Source organism: Cebidichthys violaceus, unplaced genomic scaffold (assembly GCF_023349555.1).
Source record: "Cebidichthys violaceus isolate CVI_PGR_0920_01 unplaced genomic scaffold, fCebVio1.0.p SCAF_5, whole genome shotgun sequence".
Classification (NCBI taxonomy): Eukaryota; Metazoa; Chordata; class Actinopteri; order Perciformes; family Stichaeidae; genus Cebidichthys; species Cebidichthys violaceus.
The window spans coordinates 12,978,627-12,993,956 of NW_027176705.1; the positions used below are offsets into that span (position 1 = coordinate 12,978,627).

General features: G+C 38.8%; 1 protein-coding gene across 3 annotated transcripts in view; it reads right to left on the bottom strand.

The window, feature by feature from the left end:
* Positions 1-7,246: 7,246 nt before the first annotated feature.
* cdh16 (cadherin 16, KSP-cadherin) overlaps positions 7,247-15,330 on the bottom strand; it is a 28,426-nt gene continuing 20,342 nt past the window's right edge. For 2 of the 3 annotated variants that reach the window (XM_068730207.1, XM_068730208.1), the window contains 4 exons: positions 14,965-15,204; positions 11,264-11,380; positions 8,874-8,990; positions 7,247-8,722 (listed from right to left, as the gene is read on the bottom strand). In XM_068730207.1, coding sequence (XP_068586308.1) covers positions 8,622-8,722; positions 8,874-8,990; positions 11,264-11,380; positions 14,965-15,204 — 575 coding nt within the window. In that variant the 3' untranslated portion in view covers positions 7,247-8,621. Of the gene's footprint in view, positions 8,723-8,873; positions 8,991-11,048; positions 11,381-14,964; positions 15,205-15,330 lie in introns of those variants that run through there. The other variant, XM_068730209.1, reaches the window with a different exon arrangement.

A 15,330-nucleotide genomic window follows, 5' to 3' on the forward strand; every position in this document is an offset into this window, starting at 1 on the left:
TCTCTCATGTGTTTTGGCGAGAATATTTCAGAGCAGAGTTTGCCCACACAAGGACAGCAAGGTCTCATCCCACTCAAGCTTTAGTTCATGACTGATGGCCGAGGCCACATTCAGAGTGAACAGAGACGGTGTAGGTGGACTGTGTGTGTGTGTGTGTGTGTGTGTGTTTCTTTTGTCTGTGTGCGTTGGTTTGTTACTCTCTTCACAAGACCACAGCATTGTTACACTAAAAGCCTCGGAGCTTCCAAATGTGGGGGCGGCATGTCTTAATGTACGAGTGCCTGTTGCTCTTTCAGCGTCTCCGTGAAATGATTATTTTAACCCATGCAGTAAAACGCCGGTCATTGTTTCTATTTATAATCTCCTATTGAACATGGCATTGTATCTGTGTTGAGTCTGAGGGGCATAATCATGCAAATGCTTGTTCCAAGATGGAGATGTGTCAGAGCTGGTAGATGATGTGTGTGGGATGAGTGATTGGAAAATGTTTTGATGTAGTTGTTTTGATGCTAGTTAGCAGTTTCTGCTAATGTCACTATCAGGAGATGTAGGTGTGTGGATGATCTGTGGTGGCTTTCCTCTTTATTACAAGTCTTTTAATATGATGATGACCATTTCCTCCTAAACGTTAAAATGAAATGGACTAAATGGAGCTTGAGGCGGGACTCGGTTTCCAATGTAAAAAATGAACAGACAACATGGACGACAAGAGCTTGGAAGAAAATGAAAATTTGAACATCTACAATACTACAATTCTATGTCAGCTGGGAAAAAAACTCCATCTGCTGATGAAGATCATGTGGTCGGCTAGAAAGCTCCAGAACATACTGACAGGATTGTTTTTTTTAATTAGCGATGGAGTATTCCTCATGCATGTAGTTGAATATTCAGCAACAAGTGACATTGAAATATGTGGAAGTGGAATTATACCTAAGTGAAAAGATACACAACGGCCTTTTATGTTACCATAGAAACGGGTTGCTGGGTAATAAAATCAAGGGGAGGGGGGGATGACGATAAGAAAGCAAATGTTCACATCCTTTGTTTCCTTTTCATGTCAGACTCTTTAACTGTTCCGTGCCTCCATCACTTTCACATGGCTTTTTCAAGAGTGCTGTGTGGAATATATTAAAACAATAATCATACAGGAGGCCTTTGTTCTGTTTGATGAATTGAGTTGTAATGAAATAATTAAAGGACAAGTCTGGTGATATGTTATATTTTTCTTATTGACACCAAACCACATGAAATGTATAAAACAAAAAACTAATTGATCCAACTAACCAGTATGACCTGAGTAGCCGGAGTCTACTTGAGGGAGCTGCTTTATGGGTACTTTATGGGCGGCTGTGGCTCAGGAGGGAGAGCGGCTCATCCATTAATCGTAAAATCGTTGGTTTGATCCTCCAGTTGATGTGACTGTATTCCAAACTGAGAGGCTGTGCAGTCGGTGTATGAATGTGTGTGTGCTTTGAGTGGTCTGAAAACTAGAAAGGCGCTATCCGTAAAGTTTTTTATATACATATTATTTTGGGCCAATGCACAGAATCTCAGTATTGCTGTAAATACTCACTGGAGCACCAAATCCTGAGCTGAAAATAGTCCCCTTTATTACTCCTGCTTGAGAGAAGTTTGCTAAAAACTACAGTATATTGATGACTCATTTTTAGAAGAATAATAAAAGTATAGAATATTGCCAATATTAGCACCTTTGTATTCATATTATGGTCAAACTCAAAGTGTAGACAAATAGTCAGATATATTTATAAACATAGAGTCACAGATTAGAGATTATGATGATGTCCCACAGTTAACATTGCTGATGTTGTGTTTATTATTCAGTAATCGATTAATATAATATCCATAGTTAAAGATGTAGGGGAGGGGAGGAAATTATTACATTACATATTTTAGAAGAAATGCGTAAGAACAAATCTGAATAATCTAAATATACATCTTAACAAAATAATCATTTATAAACTGTTTGTGTGAACACCTAATTCCTCATGAATTTATGAAAAATTCTAAGAAGTGTAATGAAGCATGAATAATAATTCTGCTAATGATGACTGTACTGCTGATCTACCACTGAACACTTCTGAAACCCCACATATTAGAGGGCGAGAGCAGCATTTTCACAGTGCAGTGTGACAGAGTCTGGTTTGCTTTCATGTGCGTATATTCCAGCTGCTTCTGAAAATTGTTGATTTCCAGCTTCCTGTCTTGATGGCCTGAAATGTAAAAGTGATTACAGTCCCTGAAATGCCATAAATAGAAAAAAATGACGCAAATACTCTGTCAAATGTCCATTTCATGTGACAAGCAGTTTAAACTGTCTTCCTGTTCAGGATATCAAATTACTGCATTGAACGAATTATAGAAAATAAGAGACAGAACTGTGACCCTTTGTTTTTTAAAGGCTTTATCTCGAGACATTTCAATTCTCATGTGTCCAAACCAGCAATTCTGCTGCCCTCTTTATTTGGTGGTTGTAATGCTAAACATAATTAATATTATTTTTACAAGGGACATTGTTATAATAGAGCACATCATCTTGCAAGAGTTTAACATGCTAAGAGAATATAAATGAGTTATGGATCTGCTTTTGTATAAAGACGGTCCCCTATATCTGTCCGTTTCGTCTGTGCGCTGAAAAATAAATCTGGTGTTCATACATGGCTCCAGGTCTGTAAAATGGAAACAAACAATATAAAAATACTGTGAGTGAACGTCCTGTATTGCAAATGTTACTTAGGTAAAAGTATATAAGAATAGACAGCTAAAAGTCCTTCAGGTATCAAAAGTATAAATCCTCATAAAATGCCTCAATCACCCACTTTGAGTGTGAAAATGATATATCATATTTATTGGATTATCATTATTATTACTGGTTGCATTACTTTGTAACTAGCAGGTAACTATCACATATACTGTTAGATAGTTTAATCTATAACGATGCATCATATTTTATAAAAGTCATATATGTTTTGTAACTGGTTCCTATGTCAAATAAATGCTTTAAAGTAAAACGTACAATACTTCCCATTGAATTGTAGTCAAGTAGATTTATAAATGAAAAGTACACGTCAAGTACAATCACCTAAAATGTGTACTTAAGCACAGTACTTGAATAAAAATACTTTGTCCTTCTAGCAAACAGGATTAATAGCGTCTCCTGTGACAACCTTATTTTAAAGATGAAGGAAGACTGGACTGCACAGTATTTTCATTCATGATTCCCTTTGCTATGAAAAGCATGTTGAGTGAATCTCAAAGTTTCTGCCAGATTGACTCTTAATTAAAATAATGTTACCGTAAAAGTGGACAGCTGGAGCACATCAGTCACAATGATGCAACACAACGCATGCCTGACTTGTGTCAATATTTTGCAGCGCCATCAGTGAATCAGTTTATGGAACAAATGGAAAGCCCTAACAGCCCCGGTACTTTCTCAAATGCCAGTAATTACAGCCAAACATAATTTACTGAAAGAGCAGGAGATGCTGGAACAACTTAGAGCAAGTTTAGAGACACTGCGGGTAATTTATTGCAGCATTTCTTGAGGTCATTTCAAAGGGGGAATGTCCATGATATTAACCTTTTAAGATTTTAGTAAAATATTAACAGGAAGCAGACGTCCTAAGTGCTCCTCTGTCAACGCCGGTGGGAGTTTTTATTCCACAGTTATTCAAATGAAAACGTGTATGCTCATAACGCAATCAGTGGTACTAAATGAGATGATAAAAAGTTGATTGCCTCCAAATGAATTGTGATCAAAGATGTTGCAATCAAAATTCCAATGAGCACTGTATATGAATCTATATTTAATCTTTGTACCTCTGTAATGTATGAACATACGACAAATCACTCTCTGACAAACAGTGAACAGGTCTCTCACAGAGACGTTGTCCTCAGTCAGAGTAGATTTGTATCGCGACAAATACAAATTGGATTTTGAGAAAGAGATGCTCAACCTGATTAAATATGCGTCAGACCGGGACAGTTTCTAATGCTTTTTGATATTTAACCTGCAGCTGCCCTCTGCCTGATGAACATAGGGGTTACGTTGTTGCAGCTTTTAAGCATTGATAGTGGGGGCTTTGCTGGGCTGATGTTAACAATCAAATTGTCACTTTTAAAGTATACCAGGTGATTATGGATGGTAAAGTCCTTTCATGGTATTAACATTTCTACCGTATCTTAGCAGTGATTTGGCAGCAGGAGCTGTAGAGTGTTTTTTGTTGACTCAAAACAAAACAATGTGATCCACTTATGGGATGAAAAATCCAACTAATGAAAATATAATAAGTATGTTTCTGGTGGTGTCTTTATGTTGCAGCAACAGTTCTACAGCTTAGTAATTATGCTTTTTTGCCTTCTTGCCAAGAGTCTGATGCGAAGATCAATACCACTCTCATGTCTGCACATTAAATATGAAGCTGGAGCCAGCAGCTGGTTAGCTTAGCATTAAGATCCATAAACTGAAGTTTCTGCTCCCGGCCCCAAAAAATTGCACGGCGCAAAAAACCATGAGCATTAAACAATTATCAACCAAACAAGACATAACGTGTTAATTAGGGAGAATTAGAGGTGCTGGTATGGGGCATGGCTTTTCCCCCATTTGGAAACAACGGGCTAGCTGTTTCCCCTTCTTTCCAATCTTGGTGCTAAGCTAACTCGCTGCTGGCGTTAGCTTCATATTTACCATGCCGACGGAAGAGTGGTATAAATCAACTCTTGACGTGAAAGCAAATACATTTTTCCCACATGCTTGAAAAAAAAGCTGTAAACTTTGGAAGCTAACTTGTTGGCAAACAATTGGCAATTTTCATATCCAGCAGCTATGAATATTTAGCAGTCAGTTGGAGTCCATGTGAGCCCATCTGCAAGTGAAGGGGCGAAAAAACATTTACTTCCGGTGGAGAAGCAAATCTGCATCTTCACATTCATAAGGAGTTAAAATTTGGTGAACTTTCAACGCTAATGTCGCCCCACCGGCGTTGGTCACTCGTCTGCACTCCCGCATGTGTGACCGTCCCTATAAGTGTCATATTTATAATAAAATGTCCTGCAGCAGTCCTGATACAAAGCAAGCCTCTGACAGCGGCAAATGGGAAAACTATCAAGTTTGGAGCCAAAGTGAAACTACACGATCTTCAAACAAGCTAAAAATAGCCGAAGCCGTGGGGAAACTCAGTAAAGAGGGAGGAGGGATTAGGAAAAATACTTGTCTGTGCCGGTAACCGAGCAATGGAAAACCGGCCAGTCGCTTGGGGAAAACCGTCCACTGCTTCACTGCTCCTGTCCCTGAGCGTCAGACTATATCTGGTGAATTATCTCTCATTTCCAAAGCTACTTGGAGTGATTGGAATCTCGCCCCCGTGGCTCTCTATGGCCCTGCACCCCAAGTCGGTCATCTGAACTATCTCTGTCCTTGGAGGATCTGTTGGAACATATCAAGGTTAAAGTTGGAGGTTCATTAGCTTCCAAACGTAACGCTTGACCCCATGTCACAAGCTAATCCCTTCCCTTCTGCTCTCTCATCTCCCTCTGCGTCATCCTCAGTGTGCTTTTCTGTTACTTGGAGCTGTGTTGCTTTGATTGGAACAGCTAGCCGGAGATATAAATAGCGTAATATAAATGGGCAGTGGTTGCGTAGGCTATCATCAGCATTGTCTGTATATTTGGCGAGTCACTGCACATTAAAATGTCCAGTTGAGTGAGCATCTAGCCTTGACACACATGTATTTGTGACAGTGAACATGTAAATGTGGTTATTTTTAGATTTGGCACCTCATTTCTGCAAAATTATAAACAGACTATAAGCAGCTACAAATCTGGTTATATGGCTAGTTTACTCCACAACACTCTACAAACCTGGGAGATAAAAAAAAAGATGCAGCTGGTAACCTTCATACAGATGAGGCCTGCTGCTGTGTGCGTAATCATCTATTCAATTCTGTAATTCTTTACTATAATAAAAAAAGATTCCTGAACATTGGATCATACTGATGAGTAAGGAGGAAGCTATTTTGGATCATTTATTGCTGACGCTACAGGACAATGTGTACATTTACATTTTTATAGGTGATGGCAAATATCATAACATTAATATAGTTTGGGTTAATAGGCCTTTTTTATGGAATACTGTACCTTGATATGTCACAGTAGGACAAGCACATGTGTAAATAATAAAATGAATGATGGCTGAGTTTGACTAAGCTTCTTCAGTGTTAGGGTCCTGGTATTCTTCAGGTTGACTGTCACACTGTCATGTCTTAATGGGACACTTGAATACAACAGAGCCATCGTTAATGTCATCAGTATTACCTGTGCTTTTCCTACGGTGTCACAATGTATGCTGTGAATAATGGCTCTATTGCTTTTAGGGGGGATTAGGATTAAATTGCAGTCAGTGTCAGAGTTCACATTTGTTGTAGTCGTTAACTGAGAGCAACAGGAACTGGACCGAATGTAGACAGAAGGGGAGGCCGCAGGATGATTTTGGCGATTTATTAAAGAATATGGTTTACAAGCTGGAAGTCCAGACGTAGGTAGATAATGGCAGTCAAGCAACAGCTAGTGGGTAGCAGGCAGGAAAACAGGGAAATGCAAATGACTGGCAGCAGAGCATAAACTATAGGAGCACAAAGCACTGGGAGAACTGCAAACAAGAACGTTGCTTACTGGGTCGGACTCTGACAACCTGACACTGAGACCAAGAAAACACACAAACTAAACACACAAGGAACTAATTAACGAATGGAACACAGGTGTGGAGGAAAACAGACAGGTAACAAAGACAAAGACAGGAAATAAAACAAGACAAGACACAAGAGGAGAGGACTTTCAAACTGAAACTGAAAACAAACTATAACAAAGCACTAAGAGCTACCTTGATTAATTTTAAGGCACTGCAAAAGAGAACAACTGCAACATTGTTCTCTTGTCTGTGAGAGGAACATTTTGTCGCGGATGAGCAATTATTTAAAATTAACTAAACTTTTGTCACTGCAGGCTAATGGATGAGTATGTAGCATCTATTCAATTTGTACAGCTTTGTCCATTGTGAATGAGAGGGGATTAGTTCATTGGACACTGCTGGGTCGTATTTATAGCAACACTTTGGTCTGAATATAGCTTTGCCTGCCTGTGAGGTTGTCTGGGTCAGCAATTATAAAGCCTTAATCACAGAGACTGGAACGCTAATGCAGTTACAAACACAGGACGATTTCAGGCTGTCTCATAAGATTCAAAATGTTTTGTTTTTTATTGTGGAAGCTAGCGGGTAGAAAAAGATGAAGTGAATGAGTGGATCCATTGCTACATTGCACTGATGCATTGCTACAGCACAGCTTATATACAGTTACAGTATACTTGGATGCAATGATAAGAACAGAAGAATAGATATGAAGATAAGAAGTTAAATGAAATTATGCAGTTAAGGTGCTTTCAACATGTTTAAATTCTGCATGTATGTGTTAAATTCGATTAAATCACATCTCAGCATTTTCAGGTGTATTTCTTGTGATTTATGGTTTTACAATAATATTTTTGTAACCAAAGGGATCAAGGAGATACCATCATATTTCACTGACCAGATGTGTTTCACAAATAAGAATAACAGAAACATGGAGTGTAAATTATGTATTTGTATTTGGACCAAGGTTAAAGAAATAGTGATTTTGAGAATAAAGTGAAAATATTTAATTTCACTTGAACTTAAAAATAGAAATATCACACATTTCGAATTATGACTTTAAAAACAGAATGAGTAGGATTTTCCTGAAAAACAATGTACTGATTCATTCAAACTCAAATAATATGTGGCAATCATCACTTATGACCAACTGGAAGTGTGTGGCTGTGTTTATGTCTGCAGAGATCCTGCCCTCTGCCTGTATTTTCTTATTTTGTTGTGTTTGGGCTTCAACCTTTATAAAAATGTAGCAACCAGGTGCCAGATTGTAAGCATGCATCCAAGAGGAAAGTAATACAAATGACGGACACAGTGCCAAATAACGCATAAATAGAAGACAAAGCTTGTGCCAAAACGAGTGTGAATCTGGAGTTGGCTTTCACTCGCTGGCGAGCACTGTAACCCTCGTTGAGGAGGAGGGGCCAACTTTGAATGTTGTGTTTACAAACCACAACTGAGAAATCCTACTCATTCTGTTTTTAAACTCAAAATGTCATGACTTTTTTTCACAAAAAATACAACTTGATTCTCTAAATATAGCAACTTGCTTTCCTGTAATATTATGCCTTTATTCTCACAATTAGTCAATTGTTTTTCTAAACCATCATCCTACTACTCTGTTGTAGTAAAAAGGCACCGGTTTGAAACAAAATAACAGGTCTACAGCAATAAAAAACTTACAACATAAGCCAACTTCCTGTCCCAGGCACAGGCCTAAGCACGAAACATACATTCTAATAATCTAAAATATCTTGTAATTTTGCTTTCAGGTAAGTGTACAACTAAACTTTGATCTGAAATATACATAAATTTTCAGAAATTCACAGTCACTTGATGAATTCAGTGCCCTGAAAGCAACATTGTCAGATGGGTCCAGTTGGCTGAGGCAGTGAGCAAGATAAACAATGTACTATCGCTCTAGTTAGATTGAAATCTTCAGGGGAACTCGCTCCTGGTTAGTTTTGCTCGGCTGTTTGGGGTTCTGGTAGGAGAGTCTCACAAACACAACAATGAGAATAGTCCCTGGAATTGAAAAACAAAAAAACACTGAGACAATCAACAGCATTGCACAGTTATTGTACAATGGCCCTGCAGAGACTACCACATACTACTGCACACACATTTATGATATGTTATAGTGGCAGTAAAACTGATTCTCATTCTCTCTGCTTACCGATGACTGCAAAGGTGCCAAGCAGAATTCCCACTGCAGACTGAATAGTTGGCATGCCCTGCAACTGCTTAGTAGCCATTTTGCAGTTCCCTCTAACGTTGCAGGGACACACTGTCACTAACAGGAGAGGAACAAGGGAGGTTAGTTGTGACTAAACAGGAAAAGAGGAAATACGACTCATTGAAAGACTTTTTCTATTATATTTAGGGTTGATGTTTGGCCCCGAAGTTATAAACAATTTGACAAAAACACTGATCAACTTATGATTTATTTGAGAATTCTGAGAATTCTTCATATACACTGTGCAGTAGACAAGTGAAATGTGTTAGTTGTTTACCTGCCCATACATATATTTATTGTCAGGGCCAAAGTACTTTCAGTGCCAGAGGTCCGACGGACCCTGGTGCCCCCTAATGCGTGGAAAGCCTTAGTTGGGACATAGTTGCTCACAGAATTTGATACTCACATTGCTCTCATCATTTCGGACATATTTCACTTGGCTTTCCTCAGTTCCACCTAACCGGAAGGTGGCCATTTTCAATTTTGTTTGCAAAATTTATATTTTATATAAACTTTTTCAGATTTTGGTCGGGATAACCCTCCAGCTAATGCTAATTGCTAAATTGCAAAGGAATAGTTGATACCTCAAATAATGATGTCATAGATCAGGGGTATTCAGTTCACAATAATGTCTTACTGGTGTTATATACTGTATATTGAAGTAACCTAACAGTTGTATTAACATCTGTATGTAGTCAACAACTAACTGACTGTTATTTCAAATATAGAAAGTCCAATTGAACAGATCTCAACAATATTTACTGTAAGATTTCAAATTTAACTGGATGAATTATTAATAATACATACTCTAATAATAAATAGATGTTCTTCTCTCATTTCAAGTACAATATGGGCTGCATTTAAAAGTAAAATACATAACCAAAAGCTTTAAAAAAATGAATTGAACAGAATTATCCTTGTCCTGCAGCTTAAATTCAGTTTATTCAGGTGTGAAGTGATGTCAACCAAAAAAAAGCCCTTTCTTCTCATTTTGTAAAAAGAGAAAATTGTGTGCAGGGACTTTATCTGTGGTTATTGAAAGCATTTGTTTCAGCTCTATTCCCCTCTCAGTTATAACATCACTGTTGGGCAGTGAATGAATGTGTTAGGATTCTGATCATATTGGGCTCTTATATTGTTTATTATCTGTGCCTTCATTTGAGTGGTTACATTTGCTCAGAAGATTTGTGCTTTGTTTCGTAGTGGCGCTTCACATTGCTGCAACTAATAATCGCTACTGCCTCTGAAGATACTGCGATGTACTGGTTTTTAACTATCTGTGGGAAGATTGAAAATATAAGTCTGTCCCTTCTTGTAGCTTCTGGTTTCGCTGTCAACTTTTCTCTTTTAGGAGCACGCCATGTGAAATAACTACTCTGACTCACGTACTTCTCCGACTATTCGGTCTCTCGCCTCGTTTCTCTCGTCTGTGTAAATCTCAGTCTAGCCACGTTGCTTATCGGAACACATATATTTGATTGGCTGATTAGCATCATGTGAGAGGATTTAAAACGCTTATAGCTGGTCTGTGTGTTTACTGGACCGCTGAACGAGTGCTGTAAAGGCTGGAAAAGCTGCGCCTGTTATAATAGATAACTTTACAGGTAAGCTTTTGTGTGTGAGGCGGGCAATTTGTATGTTTGGCCATGACAAGTTTTTGCCTCAAATTTCACATGCTGGATAAAAGGCCTGAAGACATCTACATGCCCATGTTGAGTCATAGTCATAATGCCGTCTACTGACAACAGGAAGTAAGCCTAATGTGACATAGCGGACCCAGGAAGTTGTAAAAAATGTGCAATACATAATTTCCAACGCCACGCAGGAAATAACATCTAAGTTGTGCGCTCAGTGTCCGAGGGTCACGGAAATGCAAGGTTACGTTAACGAGCAACTTGCAATTACTCTCTATATGTACAGAGGTTCATTGCTGCTTGCAGCTTATATGATTTCATATTGAAGGTGAGTGACAACACAAACTGAATTTAACTGCAAAACAGCAAGCAAAACTAAAGGACATTACTCTGCACACCCACTATTCACTGAACCATAGTTTATTCTAACCTGTGAATGAGACGTTACGTGTTCTTTTGTGCTATGTGTATAAGGTGTCAGCAGGCTGCACTGGGCAGAGCACAGTCTTAAGAGAGCTGTGTAATCACAAGCCTGGAAAAATCATTTGTAAAGCTCCATTGCATCATTATTAAACAAGAACAGCGCTAGCACAAGCTGGCACACACAGGGGTTGATTTGTATTGATTGTTCCTACGCTCTTGTCCCATAACCTCCCTGTATTTGCTTTAGCTTATCAGCAGGAGAGTCGACGTTACCTGGCAAGTTTATGAAGGTGCTCCTGGGAGGAGAGCTGCTGTCAGAGATGGTGAAGGGCACAGTGTAGACCTCAGGAGCCAGGTACGGGATGTTTAACGACAGGTTGGTGTGAGTATCTGAAAGACAAAACACAAAAATGACACATAACAATGTGATGTTAATTACAATTTTGTATTAAAAAGAATTACACATGTAACATTGTCCAATTTTTCTTCAATGAGGAGGTAAAGGTTGTCAAAGGCTAAGACTGCATATTTTTGTTTTTCTTATTACATTTTGTTTACATTTACTTATCATCAAATGTACTTATCAAACTCACTCTGAACTTGGCACAATAGCAGAACCCTAAACAAAGGTCCAAATTCACAACTGCAAGCTGTTGTACTTTTGATAACGTTGGAGAAATAACTAAGTGCATGTCCCCTGGTATTTATATTTGGTGGATTGAGATACATATGCACTATAGTAACAAGATTGTTTTCATATTTTCTGCACATAAGGAGAAACAAAGCATCCCTTCTTGTGCAGCAATACAATTTAGTACCAGTTATATACATCACACATCAGAAAAGTTCATTCGGAAAAGGTTTTAATATAAGCTTACATCCGATATGTATACAACAATATTTTACCATTTCTACTAGCAAAGGCATGCATACAACTGCATAACTACACAACACACTGAATAAGAGAGACTGATGGAGCTGTGGAGTGGTCTGGAGTGTGTGACTCTTTATCTTATCTCTGTAAATCAGTCTAAAACACACGTCTGGCTGTGTGACGTAAAAGCCCTGTTCCCTAAAGAGAAATGTTTTATCAAGTTGTTTGAACCCTTATCTGAGGGTCCTAAACTACACGCTCGCACCTCACCATCGTTCCCCTTCATGTTCCATTTGTCAGTCAGGGAAAAGCTGTGCAGGCTGTTAATTGATCCTCTATCTGCACTGCTTCTCCTCTGATCTGACGTTTTCACAGGTTGGATCTGTGACCACCTACCTACCCAGAACTATTTTGGATGATAGTGATACCAAAAAGTAATTTTTACATTCTAGTGCTATCAAATGCACATTAAGACTGTATGCTTCACATTTCTCTCTTTACTGCCGTGAACAGCTATTAGGAGTGGAGGTAAGTGGAATGAAAGTGTGCTGCCTCATTAATTGAATACAGCATTGAAAAGAACTGCCAATTATTTAGACATGGTACATTTGAGAGTCTCTGAAAGACTTGAGATGAATGGCGATGACACACACACATACTCTCTCACACACACACACACACACACACACACACACACACACACACACACACACACACACACACACACACAACCTTGTACTTCCATCTTTGTGAGGACACTGACTACGTTTACATGCACCAAATATTCTGTTTTTTGCCCGTATTCCGAAAAAGACAATATTCCTACTAAACTGAAAATTAATATTCCAGCAATCTTCCTGTTTACATGCAGCTGTGCATACTCCATGACGTAAACGGTGGCAGAGTGTTCGATCATGCAAACACAGCCTTTCTCTTTCATTTCTTCAACCACCTTCTTAAAAAAAGGTTGGTATTTTTTTCTATGTGTGCAAAACTGTTTGTGGATAACTACTGTACAACACACAGAGCTGACCGTAAACAAGAAAATGACTGTGTGTCGCAAACTGCGGTGAAAACTCCCATTAAGACTCATATTCCGAATGCGCTGTCTAAAGAACGTTCCCAAAAAACTGAATATTATCGGCATATCCCACATGTCTTAATCGGTAAAAGCTTAATTTGGGATAAGACCTATTTCGTAATATCCTAACGGAAAATTCCATTTACATGACTGATATCAAATTTGAAATACTGTCATATTCAAAATGATAGTGTAACATCAATGTGCATGTAAACAAAGTCACTCATAGACATGCTGCAGAAATGAGTTCTAAACATAAATTAGTTTGCATTTTGGCACTCGCATCCAAGTCAATGTTTTTTTTTGTATGTGTTTCTGGTTTGATGCCTGAAATAAGGTCTTTTTTACATTGAATACGTCAGTAGATAGCCCTCTCGTGAATTTTGAATCTTCTAAGTGTCTTTAAGAAGGCGGTTGCCAACTACTGGCTGAATGAGACTACTAAACGTCATCCTGCCGTACACAAGCCCACCTTGAGCTTAGTAGTGTTGATGTGAAGTCATGCGACCACGGTGGAGTTAATTTATAGCCTAATGTTGGCTTAGAACTTCTGGCGATTGCATTCATGCTTCAAAAATCATTAGAGTGGTGTTCATTTGTGAACATTATCTCACTGAACAAAACGTGTAGTTATCATTAAATTGTCTTTGCTACAGAGCTTATTTTCTGCAATAATCCAACATCCAAAGGAAAAATCCCATTGCCTTATTGTCTTCAGCATTCTATTGACATAATGCATGCCCTAGCCCCTTACCTTAACCTTAACCATCACAATGAAATGCCTGACCCAACCCTTACCCTAAACCAAAACCAAAGTTCTAACCTGAACCTTGAAACCAATCTGAGCCCTTAAAAACAGACCTTTGAAGTTCTGTCCCAAAGTGAGGACCGGCCAAAATATCCTCAATTTAAAAAATGTCCTCACTCTGAGGGGTTAAAACTCAAATTGGTCCTCACAAAGATACATAGTCCAAGTATACACACACTCACAGGCATGCCTACACACACGTGTTCTTCTCTGCATGAGAGGTTGTGGTTGTGTCACGCAAACCATACAACTCTACAGCAGACATTACACTGGCACAAGTACACATTTTATTGGTACGACCATTACTGGCTGCGACCAGGTGCAAAGCATTCTGGGAGATTCCTCTTTTAGCCTCCATTAGCTGGCAGGAACCCAACGGTGACGGCAAAGAAATTACACAGAAGATATAATTACAGCTCGGCTCAATCAATACCAACAGGAACAGGGAGTGAAAGAGGGAGATTAAAAAAAAAACCTGAGAGGGAAGTGGCTGAGCTGTTTCAATGACTTAATGACAGACGTCATTGCAGTAAATAGTTAGCATTAAATGAACCCTACACTAGCAGTTTACAACTGCAAAAAAAGGATAATTACACAACACCTTCCTTCCTAGATAGGACCGACAAAATGATGCAGGAAGAAAATAGAACAGAGCAATTTGCACATCTTCAGGGCCAGATCACTCTGTTTCTTTGACTATCCGTCCTCATGGACGCTACATCATCCATTTTCAAGTCAGAGTAACTCAAAACATTAAGCACACTGTGGCAAACTCAAGGTCCACAGGCCTTGAGGCTGTATGACATCAACTTGTCCTTTCCAATAAATTATCTTCCTCACTCTCTACATTTTTTTAAAAGCAGGCCTATTAATAGCAAAGCAAACATGGCAGTTTACTTGGACCATACCAGAAGACACAACTTTAACATATACATCTTAAACAATCTCAAACTACAGGATAATATACAATGTTTTTCATATTAGTAATTAAATGATTTGATGTAGTAATTGTGATAGATTTTGGAATTTGGGCTAATACTTCTTCTATACATCTATTAAGAAGCAGGCTTAAAGAGGCTGGCTTTGAGACCATGTTGGCACCCAGAATCAGACAGAGTACTTGGGCATAACTAATACTTGAAACACCCAAATTATAATTGAAACACATTATTATGGGTCGACCAGGTTCAACAAGTCTGCATTCACCTCACCATTAATAGGTGTAAGCTTCCAGTTACGACGGACTGTGGCATCGCTGCGCAGGGAGAAGTTGAGTCGTCCTCCATGCTGTGGCCCGTCACTGTCCCGTGAGGCCAGCACCAGAGCTTGGTCCTCCCAGCGAGGCGTACACAGGTACTTCCAGGAATAGTCTCCGACCAGCACTGGACTGTTGTCGTTCACATCCAGGATTTGGACCGTCACCAGGGTGGACGCAGATAAGGAAGAGTTTCCTAAGAGGACCACGAGAGATGTGGAAAAGATGTGGGCCCGAACAAATACATCAAACAAACTTCTTTTACATCTGTATTCTAAAGACTTTAAGATTATTCAATAGAAGAAAAAAAAAGTGTGACTAA